The sequence below is a fragment of the Amblyomma maculatum genome, chromosome 8, assembly GCF_055883805.1.
Source record: "Amblyomma maculatum isolate TAMU_Amacu chromosome 8, ASM5588380v1, whole genome shotgun sequence".
NCBI lineage: Eukaryota > Metazoa > Arthropoda > Arachnida > Ixodida > Ixodidae > Amblyomma > Amblyomma maculatum.
Genome location: NC_139351.1, coordinates 112982997 through 113006219, shown reverse-complemented (window position 1 = coordinate 113006219; position 23223 = coordinate 112982997). Strand labels below are relative to the sequence as shown.

The window sequence follows — 23223 nt, the reverse complement described above, 5'->3', positions numbered from 1 at the left end:
AGGTTTGGTTTGGTTTGTGAGGTTTAACCTCCCAAATCGACTGAGGCTAAAGAGGCGCCGTACACATTAGGATTCTCTTCATGGTAAAAGTTTCGAATCTTAAATAAGGCTGCAAAATGTCCCCCTTATATTAGCAAAAGCAATATTTCCAGCAAGTTAACACAGAAGTTTCAATCATTAAATTCAATGAAATGGGGAAAAGAAATAAACTCCCAGCTTTATTGAACTGCAGCACGAATGGCTCTCTTTCCATGGTTGAACATTTTATTACACTGTATAAATTATATCTTTTTATACCTTTATAGTTATGGCAAACAAACGATTAGACAACGAACAGAGAAACAATTTCTTGTAGGATTGTAATGAATCTAGAATGCTATACGAAGTTTCCCCGAGAAATTTCATTTTGGGCAAAGGAAAGTATCAAAACTTCCAGGTGAGGCCATGTGAGGTGTTCAGGGCAGAAAAGTGGCCGTCAATTTTGGAACTATTCACTGTAAAAAAATCATTATGAATAAAGGGGATGTTTTCTAAAAACTAAGAGGGGGGGGGGGGGGTGGAGGGGTGCATAGGAGTGGGTAGAGAAATGACTGCTTTAGTATTTGAGTACAGGCGAGGTCAAGGACAATGCATAAAGCTCACAAGACGGCTAATTCTTTTTTGAACACGAACACAGATGTCAGAAAAATTAAGAACAAAAAACCTTTTGCATTGAATTCCATGAAATCATTATTGCAAAGCTTTAAGCAAGATCGTTCCTTTGCACAGTACTCTGAATGAGGTATAGATATTGTGTTCGTTATGCCATCTTCCTGGAATAGCCAGAGGTGTTCTATAACTGTGAAATAAACAAGAGCAATGAATGCAGTTTGAAAGGATATAGCCACCTGGATTCTGAACATCTTAGTGCTGTTCTTTATGCAGATTGTTTCTTCGGAAATCTGCGCACTTTGGCCAGCCAACATATGCTTGAATTGCCAGCAAACTGAAACACAGCTAAGCAAGCTAAGCACCTAGAAAGGCCTGAACATCACAAAAGCTTTAATAAAAGCTAGAACCGCATTGGGCAAGGCAGAAGGTACTCAGTATGATTATGGGAAATCATGGAAAACAAATGCACTGACATCAGCTATTAAGCTGAATGCGTTTTATCCTGATACAAAAGTATTGCAACACACAAAGCGACAACTTCTGTAGGTTAAGTTCCTGTGGTCTAGAGATGTTGACGCAACTTCTGAATGCAAACTCCTCACCAATAAGTTAGCCTGGCAATACTGCTTTCTCCAAATTTCTTAAGCCAGACACCAAATCGCCCTATAAATAGCACACGGGACATGCAATAAATTTGCTTATTTCTTCAGCACACCAGGAATCCTGCCTTTTAAAGCGATCCTTGTTGAGGCAGAGAAAAATTATCTACATTTAAAACATTGACATTTCTTTACAAAGAAGAATATGGTCATGGAATACTTATTCTGAAAGCTGTGTGTTATGATATGTTTGGAAGTGGAAAGCATGAGTTGGGCAAAGGAAAGCTTTAGCTTTATAGAGGGCAGATGCAGCCAAGACACAGTAACAGTTTGGATTTTAGCGCAGGCCTGAAAAAAAGTACAATAAAACTGAGAAACGGTGCACACGTCAAGACGATCAAAAAACAAGAGAACGGCACAACATGCTGACTACAATGGTTGTACACAAAGATGGGTAATGGGGAACAGAATGAAAGAAAGGGCCCGAAAAACTAAAAATTAACTGTGTTCAGGCAAAGTCTTCGCCAAGTATCAATTTGGGGAGTGAGCAGTTAAAATCACCAACAGCTCACAAGATATCGACATTTACCCTCCTTATACTTAGGCATATTTGCTGGCATCAAATCAGTATGCTACTTAAGCAAGATGTTTAAAAATTCGTTCTGGAAGTGTCTAAAACCACCTTCAGTGAGCGCTTGACTACTGTTCCCAAGGATGCCGGATCGAATGCCGGCCTCAGCGGCCGCTTTTCGATGGAGGCGAAAAGCAAGGCACCCGTGTGCTATGTGATGTCAGTGCACATTAAAGAACCCCAGGTGGTCGAAATTTCGGAGCCCTCCACTATGGGGTCTCTCATAGCCCGACTCGCTTTGGAGCGTTAAACCCCACAAACCAACCAACCAACCTTCAGTGAGCGATGGCATTCGGATCGGTTACTGATAAGAGAATGAAGGACGTCTTTACTAAATGCACGTGCTGAGAGATGGCAAGCCCCAAGGTTCCCCACTGGACGATGCAGGGTGAATGTCATATCTGATTATGCATTGTTTCGCACTAAGGATATGCAGGAATGAAAACAAGTATATAAACAGCAGAATAATCACAGCTATTCCATTGGCAATATATCTCTACTTAAGCGGAGGATCTTTGCAAACAAATTGATAACAAGTAGTATACAAAAAGCAATTTACAGCACAATGTCTATATTGTGCCGCAGAACCATTAGAGAAAAAAATTATCCAAGGATAATGTCTGACAACACTCTGCAGCAACTTTTTCCATAGTGGGGCAACAGAAACGAAGCCAGAACACGTCCCTGTACCTATCCAGCCAAATACGATCTGTGCTTACAGTTGTTAGCTTCTTCTTAGAACAGTATATTGTCTGTATGGAGTAATTAAGGTATATTTCTAAATAGACTGCCAAGTTTCAACAAAGTCAACAAACTTGTTTTTATTTTTATGTGCATGAATGGAAGAACCATGGGGAGTCAGGCATAGCTAAATTTTAGCTCCATACAGGCAGAAGTAGCCAAGGCTCAGCACTGGTTTTCAATTTTATTCCATAATGGAAATTGAAGAAATAAACACAACATACAACATAGGCGAAACATACTGAAGGAAATTGCAATAATATATTCGTCAAATGAGAGTGTCGCACAGCAACCACTGACATTCCATGGAAGGTCAGAGTATCTGGCAGAATTACTGACTGCATTGAAGTGAATGGTCCTGTGAGCATGCCTGTAAGTGCCCAACTTGTGAACAAATGGTTTTACAGTATTTCCTCTGTGGCCACAAATCTGGCAGCCTGCTATTGTAGTGATCACCTCATAAGAATGAGTTACAGTCTTAATAGTTACATTTTGCAGTAAGAAAGAAGCTAGGCAAGAAACAAATAGTAAAAAAAAAAATGCTGATTTTCACACAAAAAAAAGACAACTACCATACACAGAATGCTCCAGCAAATAATAGATCCCTTGTCTCCAGTACAGTGACAGCTTCTGAGGAATATACCATTCCAGGTGGCTCAGCAGTGACAATTTTTCTTAGCCCTTTTTAAAACAACAATGCACAAAGCCTCCAAAGCAAAACAAGTAAATATCGCTTTGAGGTAGCACTACTCTGCCCTTTGTAACTATTCCAACACGCATAGACACACCCACAGAAAAGACTTCAAAGGAGCACATTGGTAGAACTGAGTACAGAATTCTTGTAGCATAGGGAGTTGCAACTTATAGCAGCAATGTAAGATTTTGTGCCACAAAAATGGTGTTTTGTAGCATATGTTTCAGCTGTATTAGAAAATGATAATTTGTGCTAAAATTTTGCTTATAAATTCCCCCCAGAAATTATTGCACCAAAATTTTATCTCCTGCAGCCAGCAAGTTCAAATTCTTGCTGTGACCACAGTAAAACAAAAGATCATAACACCATAACCAAATTTTCTCACTTTAGTACAGTAAGATGCTTTTCACAGTATGCTCAATATCTTCACATTCAGAAACCTCTGGGAAAGTCTTCAAACGATGCTCCACATCCTTATGTGCAGAATGACGCTTACTGCTAGGGCTGATGAGGTTCCATCACTGCAAATGATGCAAGTGAATATGACTGAATATGTGAAAAAAAAAAACAAAAAAACTACAGTGTAAAAGAGGGAGCAAGGCCTGCTTTCTACAGGATGTAATACAACTTTCTGATGGGCTAGATGGTAAATGATTTTTGAATAAATAGGAGAGCTGAAAAAGAGAAACACGGTGACGACACGGAAGATACACAGCAGGACGGAAGCACAAACTACTTCTTTCAAGTTCACCTATTTTTAGCATACCTATTGTTCTATATTTATATGTAATCAACAGTCTGACTTTGAGGCTGTTGTTTAAGAGTTCCACATTTCCTTATCCCACCCGACCTAAAGGTCTATTCTAAGAGACGAATGTTGTGCTCGGTGCAAAGACATAATCAATGCCTAGTATCTACAACCAGTTTCTGTGCATGCCGCGCATTGTGGTGTCAAGAAGAGCCAAGCTGCCCATTCATAGCAGATATATATATCAAGCAAGTACTGTTGAGAAATGCAGCAATTTCTGACCATGACTTCTGGACAGAAGGAACCTCCATTATGTTTTTGGTACTTGTTTGGTATATAAATGCAATGCATAGCACAACTTGAATCGAGCAGCAGATCCAATTCATGATCTATATGAAGTTACAAACATTCCATATCCCTACTTACTATGGCACAATAATCGAAAGAGTGCACGCCCAATATTTAGGTGCCTGCTTCAGTTTTGGTTTTAAACTGCTCAAAGTTCTTCAGTCACTTTTTGATGCAGGTGCGGCACTAATGCTTGCAAAAACTCGTTTTTGTAACAGCATTTGCCATTTGGTACAGTATGGTGCAGAATTTCTTTTTATGGCGTCAAAAAATTACAGAGAAACTGCTTAAAAAGTCCTGAATTAATTGACATTGTAACAAGGTCTAATCCATTGGTACTGCACAAAAAAAGCGAAGGTGGCATTTCCAGTTGCTTTCCCACAGCTCTTGATGAAGGCAGACTCAGAACATCAAGAGAAATTCCTATCAAATTTGTCAATGTTTAAAATATTTTAAATTTACTGGAAGTATTCTCAAATGTTGTCTTTTATATTCCTTCATCCTTGTTTAGAAGCTCAGTGGGTTAGTCATTCTAATTAGGGAAACACATAAATTGCAGCTGGGTGCTAGCTAAGTCTAACAGCACATACTACATGATGTTTTCAGAAAAATTTGTCTTTATCTAAAGAAGCTTATAAATATAATGAACCTCTGAACTGCTGCCAGAAGCACTTTTTTTTTTATTTATAGCATGCATTGCTACCATGTTGATGGCTAGCAGTAATTACCAGAACTGGCAGCCAAAACATGTTGGCAATGGGTTTCGTCAAACACTGCCATTTCTTTTATGTTTTAACTCTGTGTTTTAGTTTCATGTGGGATTTCAAATTTTGGCTGCGCGCGAATGTCGTTTGGCACACGTCACACCAATATGGCGTTCCCCCTGTGTGCAATTGCTCATGTCTCACAAAGGTTGAACATTGCGCGAAAGCCATTGGGCACAGTTGGCATTTGTAAGGCTTTTCACCTGTGTGGGTGCGGATGTGCTGCACCAGATGAGGCCGTTGCACAAAACTGGTTTTGCAGTGGTCACAAACATATGGGCGTTCACCAGTATGAACTCGAATATGAACAGTCAGGCTGCTTTTCCACCGGTATCTCTTTTTGCAGAGGCTGCACTCATACTGCTTCTTTCTCGCGCGTTTATCACCAAGGTCACCCATGCCAGCAGAAGCCGGTTCCTTGCAGAGGTCCCCAGGAAGACTTCGATAGGGTGAATCTGGCCCACTCTGTGTGATGACTGAACCTGTGCAATAAAGGCAGAGTATGTACATTAAACTGCAGGAACAATGCACAGCCCACTTGGAGCTAGGGGTAAAAAATGATTGAGGTAAGCCCTGCCATCAGCAGCAGTGCAACATTTATAAAGCCAAATTCAGTAGATTGGCATTAAAAAAGGATTCAGGTCTGCAATGCATACCTACTGTGAATCATGCATGCGGTTGAAAAAGAAAACATCAGGTCTGAAAAAATTCCCTCACAGGCAAGCAAAACAGGGTAGCCTTGTCACGCAGCCAAAGCCACTGCTTGTGGCCAATGCGCTTACATTAGTATCTTCATGACAGACACCATGTTGTTCACCTATGCAGGTCTATTCACTAACAAGTGGAAGTCAGCAAAGCTTAGCAACAGAGTAAAGTGCCAGTTATAGCTCTTTCCTGTGAACTAAGACTTCCATTACCATCAACTTGGTCAGTGAATCAAGATATCTAAAAAAAACAACAAGAAAATTGGGCTTTAACATTTAACTCTGTAGAGCTGGTAGACCACACACACAGTCTTTAGTGTTGAACTCGTATCGGAATGCAAGATACATCTGCTAAGGTGCAAGTACCAACACGCCAAAGCTCATTAGATGCCCCTTAAAGCAACATTAACACATATGTTCACTGCCGATTATTATATTCAAAAGGATACATCACTCATTACCGAAACAAGTGCAACAAGAATGAACAAGTTTCTCCACACACAATGTTGAAAATAAAAAGACAATCGAAAACGTATTTTGCTTACACACCATTCACCCAGTGCTAAAACTAGCCGCTAATAATCACAACTGTGGGTTGCATATGTGCAGAGAAAGCTTACATGCATGCAATGGTTGCGTTGCTATGGTATCTGACAGGTGTGCATTTGACAGCATCATCCCTCTGGCATCGAAATATTACAAGACAGCTATTATTCACTATCAGATGCTTGCACATCTTTCCACACCTGCTTTAGAAGCACTTCTAAAATTTTTCAACAAAGTATGGGTATCCGGGAGTATTCCTGAGGCCTGGAAAAAAGCTATTATTGTGCCTTTCCTGAAACCAGGAAAGCCACCAACGGCCCCCAGCAGTTATAGACCCATAGCTCTCACAACTTACTTTGGAAAGTCTCTTGAAAGTGTTCTTAATACCAGATTAGCCTTTGTCCTTCATTCCCGAGAACTTCTAGACATTCACCAATGTGGGTTCAAAACAGCATGTTCTACCACGGACCATCTAGTCCACCTTGAAAACACTTTGTGAAGCATTTATTCATAAACAGCACTGCCTTGCCGTCTTCCTTGATATGGAAAAGGCGTGATACTACATGGAGGTTTGGCATCCTGCATGACCTAGCAGATTTAGGCATACGTGGTAGGATGTTAAACGGTCTAAAGGACTTCTTGTCGAATCGCTCATTCCGTGCGCGCTTGGGCTCAATCTTTTCAAAGAACTTTGTACAGGAGAATGGCGTACCACAGGGATGCGTCTTAAGCACAACTCTCTTTATTGTAAAAATGAATTCCATAAGAACAGTTATCCGGAAATCCATAATGTATTCAGCTTATGTTGACGATCTACAGATTGCATACACATCCTCAACATATCTACATGTGAGAGAAAGGTGCAGTTGACCATAAATAAACTAGCAGCATGGGCAGACACAAACGGATTTCAGTTTTCTCCTCAAAAAACAGTGGCTGTTCTATTCTCTCTCAAACAAGGCCTACAGACAGATCCTACACTACACCTGAACAAAACGAAATTACCGGTGAAAAACGAACACAAATTTCTAGGCGTAACTTTTGACAAAAAAACTCACCTTTCTTCCTCATAGTAATGTCCTGAAGAAAAAGGCTTCCAAATCTCTAAACATACTAAAAGTTCTTTCCCGTAAACACTGCGGCGCTGACAGGACATGTCTTAGACACATTTACAGATCTGTCGTACGCTCCTCCTTAGACTATGGCTGCATAGTGTATGGGTCAACTAGACCATCATACTTAAAAAAACTAGACCCGGTACATAACTCAGGACTTCGACTCTCTTGTGGAGCATACCGAACTTCTCCTATATCCAGTCTGCTTGTGGAAACAAACGAACCTCCTCTTAAAATCAAAAGAACTTCACTTACAAGTGCCTATATATTTAAAATCCGATCTCTGCCAAAGCATATCTGCTATTCCGTAGTAACTAAATGCCCTTCTAGAACACTATTCACCAACAGACCCAATGCTGTGAGACCACTGCTCCTAAGATTTGAGCAAATGTGTCAAGAGGTTGAGCTACCGGATTGTTTACCTTGTATTGCCAAATGACCTAACCCTCTGCCTCCTTGGTACCTGGTCCCTGCAGTCTGTGACCTCTCTCTCACACAGTTCTAAAAAGCAATAACCCCACAAGAGCACATCATACAAGAATTCCTTCTGCTGAAAGAAAAATACAGTAGCTTCACGGACTTTTACACGGGTGGCTCGAAAACAGATCATTATGTCGGAAGCGCAGTTGTTCAAGGCGAATGGGAGGAAATAATATGACTTCCACAGTGCACGTCCATCTTTACTTCTGAATGTTATGCTGTATCTGTTGCCATAGAGAAAATAATAATAGAAAACCTCAAAAGAAGTATTATTTACACAGGTTCCTTCAGTATAGTCCCAGCCCTTCACCCAAGAAATGCAGTTATACCAATACTGGGAAACATCATAAACAGCATAGCAACACTTACAGATGAAGGACAAAGCATAAAAATTTGCTGGGTCCCCAGTCATATAGGAATCCAAGGTAATGAAAAAGCAGATATGAGCGCTGCCAAAGCTTGAGACAAGAAAGTAAATGAAGTGCAGATACCATCTCAAGACTGCATGAAATTGGTACAAAGTAAACTGATGCAAAAATGGCAGTCCACTTGGAACACTGAAAGAAATAATAAACTACACCTCATAAAGCCTGTGATAGAAGAGTGAAAGTCGAGCACTCACCTTGAACGTTCCAAAGAAGTGGCTCTATGCCGTCTTCGCATAGGACACACACATTTAACACATAGCTTCATTTTAACAAAACAGGATAAGCCCCTGTGTGATTCATGCGGACACGAGCTAACAGTCACCCACGTTTTACTCTCATGCAGACAACTTGAACAACTAAGAAAAAAACATTTTACGCGGTTTTACAAACAACACATTCCTCTTCATCTAGCGTTGCTTTTAGGTGAAAATGCCCTAGTTGATTTGTCCTGTGTTTTCAGGTATTTAATAGAAGCAAATGTGCTAAACAGAGTGTAAGTTTAAATTATGTAAATGCAACACTCTTAACCTTGAAGTTGGTGCATGATAGCCTAAGTTGCTTATGTGCCACTAAACCCAACAAAACAACAGATCTCATCTCATACAGTAAAATGCTACCTGCTATAAGGAGGACTTCAAATAGTAATCAAATATGACGAAGTGCAAGCAGAATTCATGCAGCAATAAATATTATTTTGAAAGTGTAAGTAATGCTATGTGCATAAAGTAGAGACATCTGTCACATGTGGCCAGCCAGGAGGGATTGCAGCTAACTCTTCAATAACCCAAGAAATGACCATAAACCAGCCGACACTGGCAAAACTACCATTACACAATTCTGACACTAGTTTGCCAAAGCTGTAGTGTTAAGAAAGCCTCAGTCCCAGGACAAAGCAAAGAAAACAAAAAGAAAGTTGACTGCCAAAGTGGTGGAGCCGCATTGAGTGAGTTAAGAAAACATTTGCAAATATTTAATATACAGCACAAGAATCAAGGTACGAAAAATGAATCAAATAAAGAGCCATCCTGTGGCGAAATATATTGCAATGCGTGCAACTTTCTGATCTGAGGCTATTGCTCTCAGTGAAGACAAACACACACACACGCACACACACACACACAAAGCTAATTCGCACACAACTGAACGAACACAAAATATTGGGCACACATGTACATTGATGATCTCATATAATGATGCACATGGAATCTGAAAATATATGAAAAAAAAAGGGGCAGTCCTATGATGCAAACTCTTTATTTTGATTGGTTTGGTTTGTGGGGTTTAATTTCCCAAAGCGACTCAGGCTATGAGAGATGCCGTAGTGGAGGACTCTGGAAATTTCGACCACCAGGGGTTCTTTAATGTGCAGTGACATCGCACAGCACACGAGCACCTTGCTTTTCGCCTCCATCGAAAAGCGGCCGCTGAGGCCGGGATTCGTTCCCGCGTTCTTGGGAACAGTAGTCGAGCGCCGTAACCACTGCGCCACCCTGGTGGGGTAGCTTAGTGTTTTAAGGATGTTTTAGAGCCAGCGGGTTCCCCTTTTAAAGGGTAAGTGTCGACGGCCATTTTTTTGTTTTCTCCAAGTCTTAAAGAACTGACCATAGGGGTATACAGGTTCGAGGCTACTGCATGACTGATGTATGCAGCTTTCTGTGTTTTCTGTATACACCTCAACCCAGGAGGGTGTTTTTTCATTGCATAACTTCAAGTCTCAAGAATCCATCTTACTAAAGTAATGCACATGATTCACGCAGTGGTACATTTTAGCCAAGAAGACAAATGATCCTGTTGCAGCAGCAGCCTCAGTGACACAAGAAGACATCAACATCAAAGGAAATCCTAATTCCCTCCTCACCTTTTCAAACCTTTGTCCTCTGCCTCCAACTATATAATGCTGCATATACAAGACCACTGCCAGTTTTCATCCCTGAGAAGGGAACCCATGTTTCTGAAATGGGTTTATACAAAATTATGTGAGGAAGGTGCCTATTTCACCTGTTTTTCTTTCTTTGGCTTTCTTTTTAGACAGTACTCTAGGGTTCCCTCATGAAGACTAGATGTAAAAAAAACCTGCACGTAATGAGAAATAGGTGCCTTTCTCTACTTTGCTACATATCCAGGTTTCAACTGCATCATTTTACCCTCCCACGTCTGCAAAGAAAAGAGAAAGCATGGAATTGTGTGTACCTCTTTCGTCGTTCGGATGCCACACTGCCTGGATCTCTGTGCTCTTGGACCTCCCAGTCTGCGTCCTTCGGGAAACCATCTTTAAGGTGCATTGTGACGGCTTCGACAGTGCTGCCCCCATGAGGACACATGCTGTGGACTTGCCACACCTTAATGCGCAACACTGTGTGGCCACATCCATTCTTCCTGCACAAGAAAACTTCACACTTTTACGAGGGAATGTTAAAAGAGAACAAGCAATGAGAGTTCAGAAAAGAACAGAGAACAATCAGTGCGAAAGAGCGGCAAAATTCATAAGTGACATATGGCCTCTACAAGTAGAACGTGCGTGATCATATCAGATATACCAAAAAAAGTCGCACATCGCAAGAGCTGTGCTCAAACAGTTGGCACTGTCGTATATTTAATCTATATATAGTGACTCAGTGCATGTTTTTGTCGACGGCTCAGTGACGACCACCTCTTCAGCAGTGGCATTTGCAGTGCCTGGAAGCGCGTACAAACACCGCTTTAAACTTATGCGTAAAGCATCATCCACGGCAACTGAATAGGCAGGAATAAGAGAGGCCATCCGATAGATTGGTCAGCAGAATGCAAATCACTGGACAATATTCTGCGACGCGAAACCTGCACTACAGACTATAAAAACGTACATAAAACCAAGTAAATATGAGCAGCTAGTCGGGCAAATTGTTCTGCTTGCTGAAGTCTTCCAGCATGGCCATGTCGTAAGGTTTCAATGGATCCCCAGCCATCGTGGTATTGCAGGCAATGAAAGTGCTGATGCGGAAGCTAAGCTGGCTCATGAAGACCAGCCTTCCATACACCTTGCTTTCTCAAGGAGTGACCCTGCAGCCTTACTGGCTCATTCAGTGCAGTCTGCTATGCATCTACATTAAGACGATGCAAGCGATCAGCAGGACCGCATCTCTCGGCTAGATGCAGACTCGCGACTTCCCGTACCATCTAAAATTATGCGACGTCAAGGAACTCTGCTCCATCGGTTATGGCTTGGAGTCGCGTACACCAAAGCCAACTTACACAAGATTGGAGTTGAAGTAAACCTGAATTGCGTGAGCTGCAGCAATCCAAAGACAAATTTGCATATTATTTGTGAGTGCCCTAAATATAGTGACGCTAGAAGGGCTTTGGAAAATACTCTCAAACAGTTGGACAGCCGTCCTCTCTCTGAGGAAAAAACTCTAGGTGCCAGAGCAAAACAAATGGATAATTGGCGCATGAAGGCCCTGCTCAATTTTTTAAGTGAAACGGGCATAGATTCCCGCCTGTGACATTTGCGTGTGCGTGTGACATGTGCATATGCGCTTGTGCTGAAACATATGCGTGTGCACTTTGAGCTTTTTCTGCTGAAGTGCCTTGTGCACGTGCTTCCGCATTTGTGACGGCATGTGTGTTCAGTGACAAGTAGTGCATGTCCAAGAGATATGCGGCACGTTGCGTTCAACAAGTGTGCATGGTCTCCTCAAGTGCACGATTATCACATGTGTATGTGGTACTTTGAGGTTTTCTGGTTCGTGTTCCTGCGATTGTGCTGGCATGTGAGAGTACAGAGTTCTTTGCAGTTGGTGGTAGTGTTTATTCAATGACAAATGGTGTGTGTAAATGAAGGGGAAATGAGGGTGCTCGTTATAATGCATGAAGGAAAGAAGCCGACAGTCGGCGAAGCCAAGGAAAGCATTGGGGATTGTACTTTGTCTCTTTTTTTTTTACTTGATAATCACATAAATTAGTAATGTAATGTGTTTAGGGGAAAGATAAACACAAAGTAGAAAGAAAAACAACATGCCGATGGTGGGAAACGAACCCACAACCTCCGAATAAGGCGTTCGGTGCTCTTCCAACTGAGCTACATTGGCCGCTGTCCCCCTGCTACTTTCTTGGGTATTAATGTTGGCAGTATACGAACCTTGAGAGTGTTCACCAGCGCCACCCTCAACTATAGCGGTGGACGTGGAACGTCCTGTGTTACCGACAGCGTCACATAGAACGTGATCAAGAGTGAGGGCGAAAGCTGTGCTAGAACCCTCTTACACTACCTATGGCTTCAAGACTGCCAGAACCGAGACCCCCATAAGCTAAGCAGATAAATGAAGGGGAAATGAGGGGGCTCGTTATAATGCATGAAGGAAAGAAGCCGACAGTCGGCGAGGCCAAGGAAAGCATTGGGGATTGTATTTTGTGTTTTCTTTTTAATTTTTACTTGATAATCACATAAATTAGTAATGTAATGTGTTTAGGGGAAAGATAAACACAAAGTAGAAAGAAAAACAACGTGCAGATGGTGGGAACCGAACCCATGATCTCCGAATAACGCGTCCGGTGCTCGGAGGTCGTGGGTTCGGTTCCCACCATCAGCACGTTGTTTTTCTTTCTACTTTGTGTTTATCTTTCCCCTAAACACATTACATTACTAATTTATGTGATTATCAAGTAAAAATTAAAAAAAAAGAAAGTACAATCCCCAATGCTTTCCTTGGCCTCGCCGACTGTCGGCTTCTTTCCTTCATGCATTATAACGAGCACCCTCATTTCCCCTTCATTTATCTGCTTAGCTTACGGGGGTCTCGGTTCTGGCAGTCTTGAAGCCATAGGTAGCGTAAGAGGGTTCTAGCACAGCTTTCGCCCTCACTCTTGATCACGTTCTACGTGACGCTGTCGGTAATACAGGACGTTCCATGTCCACCGCTATAGTTGAAGGTGGCGCTGGTAAACACTCTCAAGGTTCGTATACTGACAACATTAATAGCCAAGAAAGTAGCAGGGGGGACAGCAGCCGATGTAGCTCAGTTGGAAGAGCACCGGACGCGTTATTCGGAGGTCGTGGGTTCGGTTCCCACCATCGGCACGTTGTTTTTCTTTCTACTTTGTGTTTATCTTTCCCCTAAACACATTACATTACTAATTTATGTGATTATCAAGTAAAAATTAAAAAAAAAAGACAAAGTACAATCCCCAATGCTTTCCTTGGCCTCGCCGACTGTCGGCTTCTTTCCTTCAAGTGGTGTGTGTGCAAGACATGTGCAGCATGTTGCGTTTCATGAGTTACAAGTTTTAAACCTCACTGTACTATGTTTCCACACTCGAGGCTGTTACGGCACGCCTTGTGGAAGAAAGCTTTAGTGGATGCTATCACCTCTTCGTCCATGGAGCTAAAAACACTGTGATGCCATCTAGTGACAAAGGCTGAAAGCATTCAACTCGCGATGCGAAAGGGATAGAGGGTATGGATGCTCAATAAGAAGGGTGGTTTTTATTTATTTTATTTAAGGATGCTCTGTAGAGAATGCAAAATATAATAATATATGACAAGCACTCCTAGAGGAAAAACAGTGCGCACTCGAGAAAAATCAGTGATATTTTGCAGACATGTGGTCACGTGGGACACTACAGCGATAGTAATAGGGATTCTCCTCAATATGGCGTCTCAGTTGCGTTTAAACGATTTTCAATGGCAAATTAAAATTGTAAAACCTCTTTTCTTTGATATTGTAGTGCTACATTTGCACTATATGAGGCAAGGTCTTTTCATTTCCACTATAATATCACAAAATATTTTGGCCAGTGTTCTGTTCCTTTAAGTGACTTGTCTTCAGCCGAGTGTTATAGGGGGGTTTCTGGCAACATTCATGGCATTGGTGTTGAAAGAGAGAGAGTGAAGCAACTTTGCTAAGACACCAGTCAATGAACACCAGGAGAGAAGTCCTCCCGTCACCCCTAGCCGTCAGCAGGAATCCTTTGGGACACAGCAGCAGAAAGGGCTTGACCAATGATGCCCCACTAATGTTAAGGTTTGGGCTGCAGAGAACAGCCTCCCAGGATTATAGAGTGCATGAGCTGTCATACTAAGTTGGACATCTCAATACCACGTGGGCCAAGGTTGCTGCCTTGTCACAAAATTTGCACTCTGACTTGAAGACTTCACGATGCCATTTGCTGTAAACCACTGGATGAGTTCTTTGTCTTGTCAGTGATTTTTAGCACTTGTGGACAGAACTTAAACAGACGGTGATGCGCTAACCGGAAGTATTTTGACATGTTTTAAAAGGTGTTTGGAGCCATTGCAAATCCCTCATGAGGTGCTCGAAAACAACAGCACCAAGTTTATTGACATCAGGACCATCTTTTAGGCTAAGTTACACCTGTTTGTTACAAGAACTTAGAGCCAGCAAACATTTATCTCAATTTTCATCCGCAGATGCAAAGCTTCTGAAAAGGAGCATAGCACAATCATGTCTCTCGGAAGCACTTGAGAAGTCATGTCATGTTTGCAAGAAGCAGGTGTTCCCCAAAGAGGTTGTTGTAGTAGTCACTGAAAGCATGTACTGCAAAATGGAGATTCAGGCAAGGATGAGCGCTAAAGAACAAGCCACAGAAGCAGCAAGGAAAGCTGAAACGAAAAAGAAGCAAAAAATGATTCTCATTTCGCATGTCCATAAAATATCCCATCACCATAAATACAAATGATATCGCTCTGAAGTTAAGAGTCGCTTTCTCGGTCCCCATGAAAATAAGACTGTGCAGGATGAGTTGTACGATTAGACCTGATAGCATCATGTGCAGAATAAGGCATCAAAACAAGTTTGTTGATTGTAAAGCAGGCATGGCCTATTCGGTACCCTTGTCATGTGGCAAATGCTACATCGATCAAACCAGCCTATACCTAAATGAATATCTAGCAAAATACTGCCACAAGGTTGAGCAGAGCGTAAAGGACATTTGCAGAGCACTGCCGGTCATGCAAAGGGCACCATTCCGTACTTAACAGAAGCCGAATTCTATACTCTCCTGAGGATAAGTTGACCTGCTCCATGAGTAGCCTTAACTGATCAAGAATTGAACTGTTTGGATAGAGGAAAGGGATGATAGAGTCACAGTTACTGTTCAGCATGTGTGGCATTGCAGATATCAACATGTTTTTGCCATTGTTTTTTGTTTACCTGATTGTGGGAGTGTATATATATGTCGCATTTGCAATAAAAATGCAATTGAAGTTTGCACCTGTGTGTAACTCCTTTCTCGTCCTGTCTGTTGTGAGTGCAAAATCTGCATCCACTAACACATAAATGAGGCCCTGCTAACTTCCAAGCATAATGCAGAAATATACTTCCGGTTAGGTCAAACATCGGAAAGTTCATGATGGCACAGCCTAGGTGGAAGACTGGATGTGAGGAGCCTAACCAATTTCTACAATGAAACAGAAAAAACAGATGTCCACATCTGGCTAATGGAGATACTTGAGGTGGCTAGTCTCAAGTATAGACAGGTGACCATGTCACACAGTCAAAGCATGTGCTCTGGGCATAGAAGCAGAGCCAAGTGCTGAGGTACGATGTCAGATTGCAGGTGAGAAGCATGTCCGTGCTTAGCGATTCTTACTTTTCAGCGCTTATAGGTGGCGCGGTTGTATCAGTGTCATGGCGAGCGCAGGGGTGATGGAGAATTTACAGAAACGTGCACCCATGAAGGAACGTGCAGCTTCCGGCCCGGTTGTGCATCTTAAAGTGATCTCAGGCAAATGAAACACGGAGGTGTGTCGTGGAGGGTGAGCCAGCATTTAATGCTGGCCATGTGATATGCATGGCATAAAAACTATGACGGGCACCGACCTTTGCATCGAGTCGCTGTGCATACAAACAAGCACACTGAAAGTACCACCACACACCGTGGACGTGGAGATCTGCCGCAAGAGAAATGCCATAAAGGCAAGCAACTGTGGCGAAGTATTCCTTTACATGCATGCAACATTTTCGTCACTCTGACTCACGTTGCATATGCCGTCAGTGTGCAGTATGTACGCTTAAAATGTGGCAGGTGTAAACGAACAAGCAAAATTCAGCCATTTGACTTTTGCCACTGTCGTACAAGCAGCAAATGCACATGCAACATTTAAAGGCGTTCTTAAGACACGGACAAACAAGAAGCACGACGTGTTCATCCGTGCCCTAATTCCGCAAGTACGACCTGTTGGAATGAAACAACTCGTCCAAGCCAAACAACTAGTTAGCATGCTTTTTCTTTTTGCAGGCATGTACCTGTATTGAAATGTATTGAAATATATACAGTACTATATAGACATGATTTGAGCCAAAGCTTATTTGAGTCATTGTGGCTCACTTGGGCATAACACATAGCTCCACAGTATTAGTATTCTGATTACTGACTTCACTGCCGTTCATCCAATTATATCACTTGGCGCCCTATGAACGCTTTCCTGATTGTCTTGTGTTGTATACTACAGGGAAAATGCATTCCTATAAAAAAAAAATCTGATAACTCCAGAATAAAATCTTTCTTAAGGCGCTCACTGCATCCAACATAGTAGTCAGTCACTTTCTTCCCGATTCGCAGCTTCAAGGTACAAAGCGACTTCAGTTTTTTATGCTTGGGCAAGTTCTGCAGGCTTACTTCACCTGAAGTTGTGCAATTTGTGCACTGTGGAACACTACACATACGACTGCTTTTTGCTTGTCATGGCAGCATGTCCATCCTGCAAAGGGCTGTTGCCTGCACTACTACACTGATCACCTGTGGGCCGCTTCCGAAAAAAGCCATGTGATGGTGCCAGCATCGCTTAAAAGTTCTAATACCTAGGCCCACCGAAATGCAAGGCCATAGCAATGATGTTCAGGTCGGGGACGCCGAGGCCACAAGGCAGTTATGCACTGCTCCAGTACCATCAAAGCAGGTAGAAGGAAAGGTACGCGCTGTGGCATGCATTTACTGGGAGAACAAGAAAAAAGTGGAACACTCCTTGGAAACCCCTTGCTACAGATGCCGATAGGACAGTATACCATCATGACTGAGTTTCTTCCCAGCAGTCTCATTAAAAACCTTGTGATCGCAATCACTGCTCTAACATACCAATCGCATTACTGTAAGCATGACGTGAAATCCCACTAACATTTCATCCTAAAACTGCAATGTTATGAAAAGTTCATACATGAAGGTGTCACCAAAACTGTTATAGCAGAACACAGAAGCCAATTAGTATTTTCGACGACTGTGCGCCAGTGAAATCGAAACCTTAACATTTCTTGCAGTTGTTCGCACGCAGAGGCATGCGAAGAACCACGTCGAATGGCAGTCTTTCAAACTGCATCCCACAAGTTAACTAGCTCGTCGTTAGTCAGTGGGGTAGCTTTGACCAAGTCAAATTATTTGCATTTACGGCTGGAAAACGGACTTTTTCACAACACCCTTCTGCGCAATGAGCGATAGGGATCCGACGCCATATTTTTTGGTGGCGTAGTTCAAGTAGCAGACCCGGCCAACTGTGCTTGAGAACCACACGAGCCTGCTGTTCCAGCAATGCCACAACGGTGCATCATCATAGAGTGCTCGAACTCGAGCAGCTAACGTTCAGTTGTTATATTAGTGAACGTTCAGGTGTTAGAGCACTTGATGATAGCCACTTTTTTATGTGATAGCGTTCCGTTGAAATGCTGCCACAGTTGCAGTTGACTTGGCATCGGTTCAAAACTGGCCGCATTAAAAAACCTGCGTCCGGTTCAATGCTCCTTTGAGGCTTCAGCGTTCTATGTTCCGATGCAGCTTTCGCAGAAACTGCGCGTCTTTGTTTGTTTTGTCAATACAGAAGTGCTCTAAAGGATTACGGGCCCCTGCGCGTCACACTCTTAAGAAAGAGACTGTGTCCCCCAATCATTTTTTTTTTTCAGTAACCTAACCGCTTATTTTATGCTGTTTTGACCAACCCATCATTACTGGCTGAACTTTATTTGCATGCTGCTAGTCAGTGTGATCAACTATTTTTGAATGGATTTGAGAAATACCAATCTTTAATATATTCAATGTTTTTAGGTAATCTTACCATGCCATAGGAGGGGGTATATTGTTTTAGAAGCACTCTATCAGTTGTCATTAAGCAAAGCTTGTTACTTATTACCACTTTAAGCGGAGAAAGTGCTAATATGCACTGTGCTTTTCTTACGGCCCAAATTCATGTTCTGCCGAAGCCTACAGGGGTTTAACACAAAACAACACTTCTAAAATGGGAGTCCGCTTTCGGTGACAGGTGGCACGCTGCTTAAATCGCTCGTCCACTCACCTCCTGGATCCAGCATTCTTTTCATCTTATCTACCGTAAACATGGCTCACAAGCTTCTCAGCGCCGGAGGCTTAGATGCGCTTAAAAAGAAGGCTAGCCCCGCAGCACGTCACCTGCAGCTCACAAAAGAACACTGCGGCGAGCTGCCGGTGCATAGCCACCAAACGTGATTTCGGCAGTCGGCGCTAGGGATGACAGTCCGCTGCTCCGTAATGGAAAATAGGGTGCCTCGATGCCTTTCGTTTCCGATTTCAGGGTGGAGACACTGCTCTCTCCGGCAGCATGTTGGGTCCCACACACTCGTTCAGAAGCCTTGCGCACAATAGGGTGGCGGCTGGTTTCGATGATAAAACTACCGCTATCGAGCGAATTTTCAAAAATTTGAAGTTCTACCAAGGCAGGATGGTATCAGAGAATGTTGTAGCTATGAAACAAAGATAGTTGCGCAAAATTCTGTCACATTTTGTTGCTCATCTGCCCAGAAGCTCTTTGCCTTGAGAGCAGTCTTTACATTCTGATATGAGTAGCATACCCGTCGCTGTTTGCTCACCTGTTATAGTTAAAATTCCGATTCCTTGAGACTTAGCGTGAAAGTCTGTTTGTAGTGCAACAAAAGTATAGTCAGTATGTAAGAGAGCTGTCTTGATAAAATTTTGAGATAGCGACAGGAGCTCTCTCTAAAGGTTTCAGACTATTTTGAGATAGTGACAGGGACGTTCTGGAGGTCTTGTGTATAGCATGCATGCTGAAATATGCGAATAGTAGTAATATATTTTGTGCCTTTTATTTATGAAATGTGTGCGATGGTCATCTGTGGCCAGGTAGAATGTAATTTCAGCCAATGTTGCACATTTTTTTGCCCTCCAGCACACCTACACAAACGAAGCTCTTCGATCTGAGCTACACTTTCTGCACAATGCTATCAGAAGTCCTGTTTTGTTCATGAGACCCGAGTCACATGTCCTGGTAAATGGGCCCGAAGACGTGTCATGCTCTCACAGCTGTCAAGCTATGCCAAAGGCGAGGTGGGAAATTGTTGGTTAAGATGTTCCCACAAATTTGTCGTTTTCCATCTCTTTGTTCGTCATAGTTTAGTAATTTTAACAGGTGCTCGGCGAACTTGTGCTTTTAGCTGAAATGATGGCTCTAAGGGGAGGTGAGAATCTAACCTGCTAGGCAACACCTAAATTTACCGAGGCTTTCTTCAGTAACCAGACAAAGAAGGCATTTCCCGGTAAAACGGCTGCATTAAATAGGGGCTTTCGCTATAAAGTGCACATCTGAAGCTCTCGTCGCTGCATTTTGTGCCGTTCACAAAGGCACCCAGACTACCACCCCCCCCACCTGCTCCCTTCGATTTCTTCACCCTACCTCACTGAGTTTATTCTAACGATGCCAGTAGGTAAAAGTAATACATTTACCCATTTCAGTATAAAAGAGATGGCGGAAGGTAAGAAAAAGGGCTTCCTTTTGTTGGCGTCACAGGTCATTGGCATGAGCAAAATTCGTTGCGCATGTGTCTGTGCTGAAACCTTGGGCTTACTATTTCTCTTTCTCATCTAGATGACTTCAGCGGCAATGAAAGCTTGTCTGTCACCTTCCTGGACATTTTCTTTCTGAGCGTTTAATGATTATTACTTGGTTTTTCATCCATCCTACATGCTTGCTTTAGCTACTAAATTGTGCTGTCCGACAATTATAGAGCGAGAATGAACGGCTCCTCACAAGCTAGATAGAAGGCAAGTTCTCCTGCTTCCTTCTGATAGTTGCAGTAATTGAGCACGGCTGGGGCAACAGTATTAAAAAAATGTAGCAATCAGGGGCTTATTTTGTCAGGTTTCTTGCTAACCTGGTCACCTTCAGTGGTTTTCTTCATCATTAGATACGTTTACATAAACTTGACAAAATTTAAGCCTGGTCCCTCTAGTTTTGTCTCTTCTAGTTTTGTCTTCTCTTCGTCTATGTTTTTGTACTTTCTCTCTATAAGACAAAACTAGTCGCGAGTTTCCACAGGCAGGCTTGATGACCCGGCTATTTCACCTCGCCGGATAGTGCGCACTGTCACCGAACTCTCCGCGTGTGCTATTCTGGACGATAACGGTCGATCGCCCCCTGTCAGTCGTCATTGCTTTGTAAAGTGTGCACCTCTGGGCATCGTAAACACTTACATGGATGCAGAGCTAGTGCGGAGGTTCGCCCGATGTGCCGAGTGCTCAGTGACCTAAGACATTTGCAGGTGGGCCTCAAGCAAACTACTGTATATTGTTCTATAGTGTATATATTTCTTTTTTATTTTTACCTACCCTTTCCTTTCTCCCAATTGCTCACCTCTTTGATTTCCTCTAACCCTTCCTCGCTATCCCTTTATTTCTGCCGCCCCAGTTCAGGTGCTTCAGATATCAGTTAGCAGATACCGGGGCTGGCAAACATCTTTTCCTTTCTTTTGTATATAAATAAAATAACCACTACCACCACCACCACGTGCTTCCTTCTAAAATTAGCTTTTTTTTTTTCTGATAATCAGCTCCTCCCATATTCTGTCGGGTTCATGTACACCAGGCTATTTAGAAAAATAAAAATAAAGCTTTACTTAAATTTACCCTAGTAAAGGCAACATAGCAACAATAATCCAGCAAGCCATCGTACCACCAATTCTTAACCAAGCATCTCCATTCACACTAGAAGAACTTGGGAAAATATGATCCCCTCGATTCATATTTGTCCTCAGTCTACCACACGAGAAGGACAGTTCGTAAAAAAAAAAAAAGATGCATTTGCTGCATTGAATATACCTCAGATATCATACTGTAATGAGATGCAGGGAAGGGAACTGAATGAACGGTGGAAGAGTGGGTTTAAATTGCTTTTTTTTTTTTTTAACTGTAAGCTAGATCATCTACCACGCCGCTGGCACATTGGAGAAACACGATCGCGGTGTTGTGAAAAGTCCTGGTGCTCGAACAACAAATGCAGCATGTTTGCACGGAATTTACCAAACCAACTGCAACCGCTGCTTCATGTAAATATCACTCTTGAAACTGCCAAAACATTACTGCCAAGAGCAAATAAAACAGGGAGCACCGCGCGTGTACGCCTGCGGTCCGTGAAGGCTGAGGAGTGATTGATGCGAGGGGAGAGACGCCGAAGTTGAGGACGCGCGAGCGACACACAGCTGCTCAGTCCGGAGTAGCGCGGCTTCTGCTGTAGCTGCGCGGCCACTCCACCTCCTCAGTGCCGTGCCGCGCAACGCGCGCGTCGCGAATTTCTCTTTCTTCACTTCACGCTCATGAAGAGGGAGAGATAGTGAGCGGCTTCGGACAGACATCGGCAAAATCCGTGATTGCGGCTAGCAGTGCTATGCACTAAAAAATGCTGTCTTCCAGCTCATTCGCATTATTTCAGTAGCCGCACAACTACGGAGAACCCCCGCCGCAACTATTGCTCGCTGCACGCAACTGTCGAGTGTGACCCAACATGCCGCCGGAAGGGGAAAACGGCGGCCTGTGGTGGTACAAAGGGTGTCCTCATTCTGAAAGCGGAAGCGAAAGGCATCCAGGCACCCTAGTGGAAAAGGCCCTCTTGGGCCGGTAGAAAGCGCGAGCAGTATTTGGAACCCACCAAGCTGAGTGTTTAGAGCGTCTGTCCAGCAGCGCGCGTGCGATGGAAAAACACAACACAAGGAGAAACAAGGAGAACACAAGGAGAAACAAATTTCGAGAGAAAACACAACACAAGGAGAAACAAGGAGAACACAAGGAGAAACAAATTTCGAGAGTACATTGGAAAATTGGCTCACCATAAACACGCTTACTTGTAACACGACGTTCACGTCCCCAGAAGGAAGTAATAAAGTTCACTGTAGACGGAGCGTTAAGCTTTCGAACATCTTTTCTCCATGCTAGAGCACTGGAAAGTTTTTCTAGGGACCATATCTATGCTCCCATGCTTTCGAACTTTCGAAGTTGCAACTTGCATGTTGATATCGATGACTTTAGCCATTGCTAATGTTTACCGCAATGCAGCTTTCATTTCTGTGGCTGATCAGAGAACTCACTGAACATCCAAATTTTTCCTCAATTTGCGTATTTTTGTAATCACATGGCGTCTTAGCTTTGCATCAATCACTAAACTGAAAACTAGCAACCAGCTTGCAGACATATAGAAGCACGAGAAATCAAAACTTGGTGGTTAGTTTCGTTTTCCTCAGGCGTTGTTGGCGCTGAGGGCCTACCGCCTGCCATAGAATTAATAAAGGATATTTCCCTAAACTTTCGACTACGCCGACTGGCGGGGCGGCTCTTTCGGCGGAAAAGCTAGAGGGGAGCTTCAAAACGAGACACCGGTCTCGGTTGCCTCCGCAAAGTGGTTAAGGTAGGCTTATTATCCGTAGTATGCACTGAGCCCGCGCGCGCGAGAGAGAGATAAATACCAGTTTTTAGAGCAGCGTCATGCACTAGGCTCTGTATGAAAATGGGTAAAAAGCAGGCGGAGGCATCTG

General features: G+C 42.9%; 1 protein-coding gene and 1 non-coding gene across 4 annotated transcripts; both read right to left on the bottom strand.

The window, feature by feature from the left end:
- Positions 1-2793: 2793 nt before the first annotated feature.
- LOC146182223 (uncharacterized) lies at positions 2794-22746 on the bottom strand. 3 transcript variants are annotated; one of them, XM_084577278.1, is made up of 4 exons: positions 22522-22743; positions 10640-10825; positions 5380-5658; positions 2794-3837 (listed from the first exon to the last, which is right to left on the bottom strand). In XM_084577278.1, exons 2-4 carry the CDS (start codon positions 10818-10820, stop codon positions 3815-3817), a joined length of 483 nt encoding a protein of 160 aa, XP_084433404.1. In that variant the 5' UTR covers positions 10821-10825; positions 22522-22743; the 3' UTR covers positions 2794-3814. The 3 variants fall into 3 exon arrangements, with proteins under 3 accessions (XP_084433404.1, XP_084433403.1, XP_084433402.1); XM_084577277.1 differs by lacking the exon at positions 2794-3837 and having other exon boundaries at positions 3869-5658; positions 22537-22746; XM_084577276.1 differs by lacking the exon at positions 2794-3837 and having other exon boundaries at positions 3869-5658; positions 22522-22745.
- On the bottom strand, positions 12444-12516 carry TRNAR-CCU (transfer RNA arginine (anticodon CCU)). The gene has a single exon. It is a non-coding gene; the product is annotated as a tRNA-Arg (tRNA).
- Positions 22747-23223: the final 477 nt, after the last annotated feature.

What these genes read in the sequence shown, in the direction of transcription:
- LOC146182223 (XM_084577277.1), bottom strand. Translation starts at nt 10,820, where the DNA reads ATGGATGTGGCCACACAGTGTTGCGCATTAAGGTGTGGCAAGTCCACA. An exon ending in GCATCCGAACGACGAAAGAG is followed by an intron (nt 5,659 to 10,639) that starts GTACACACAATT and finishes TTTATTGCACAG; the next exon opens with GTTCAGTCATCACACAGAGT.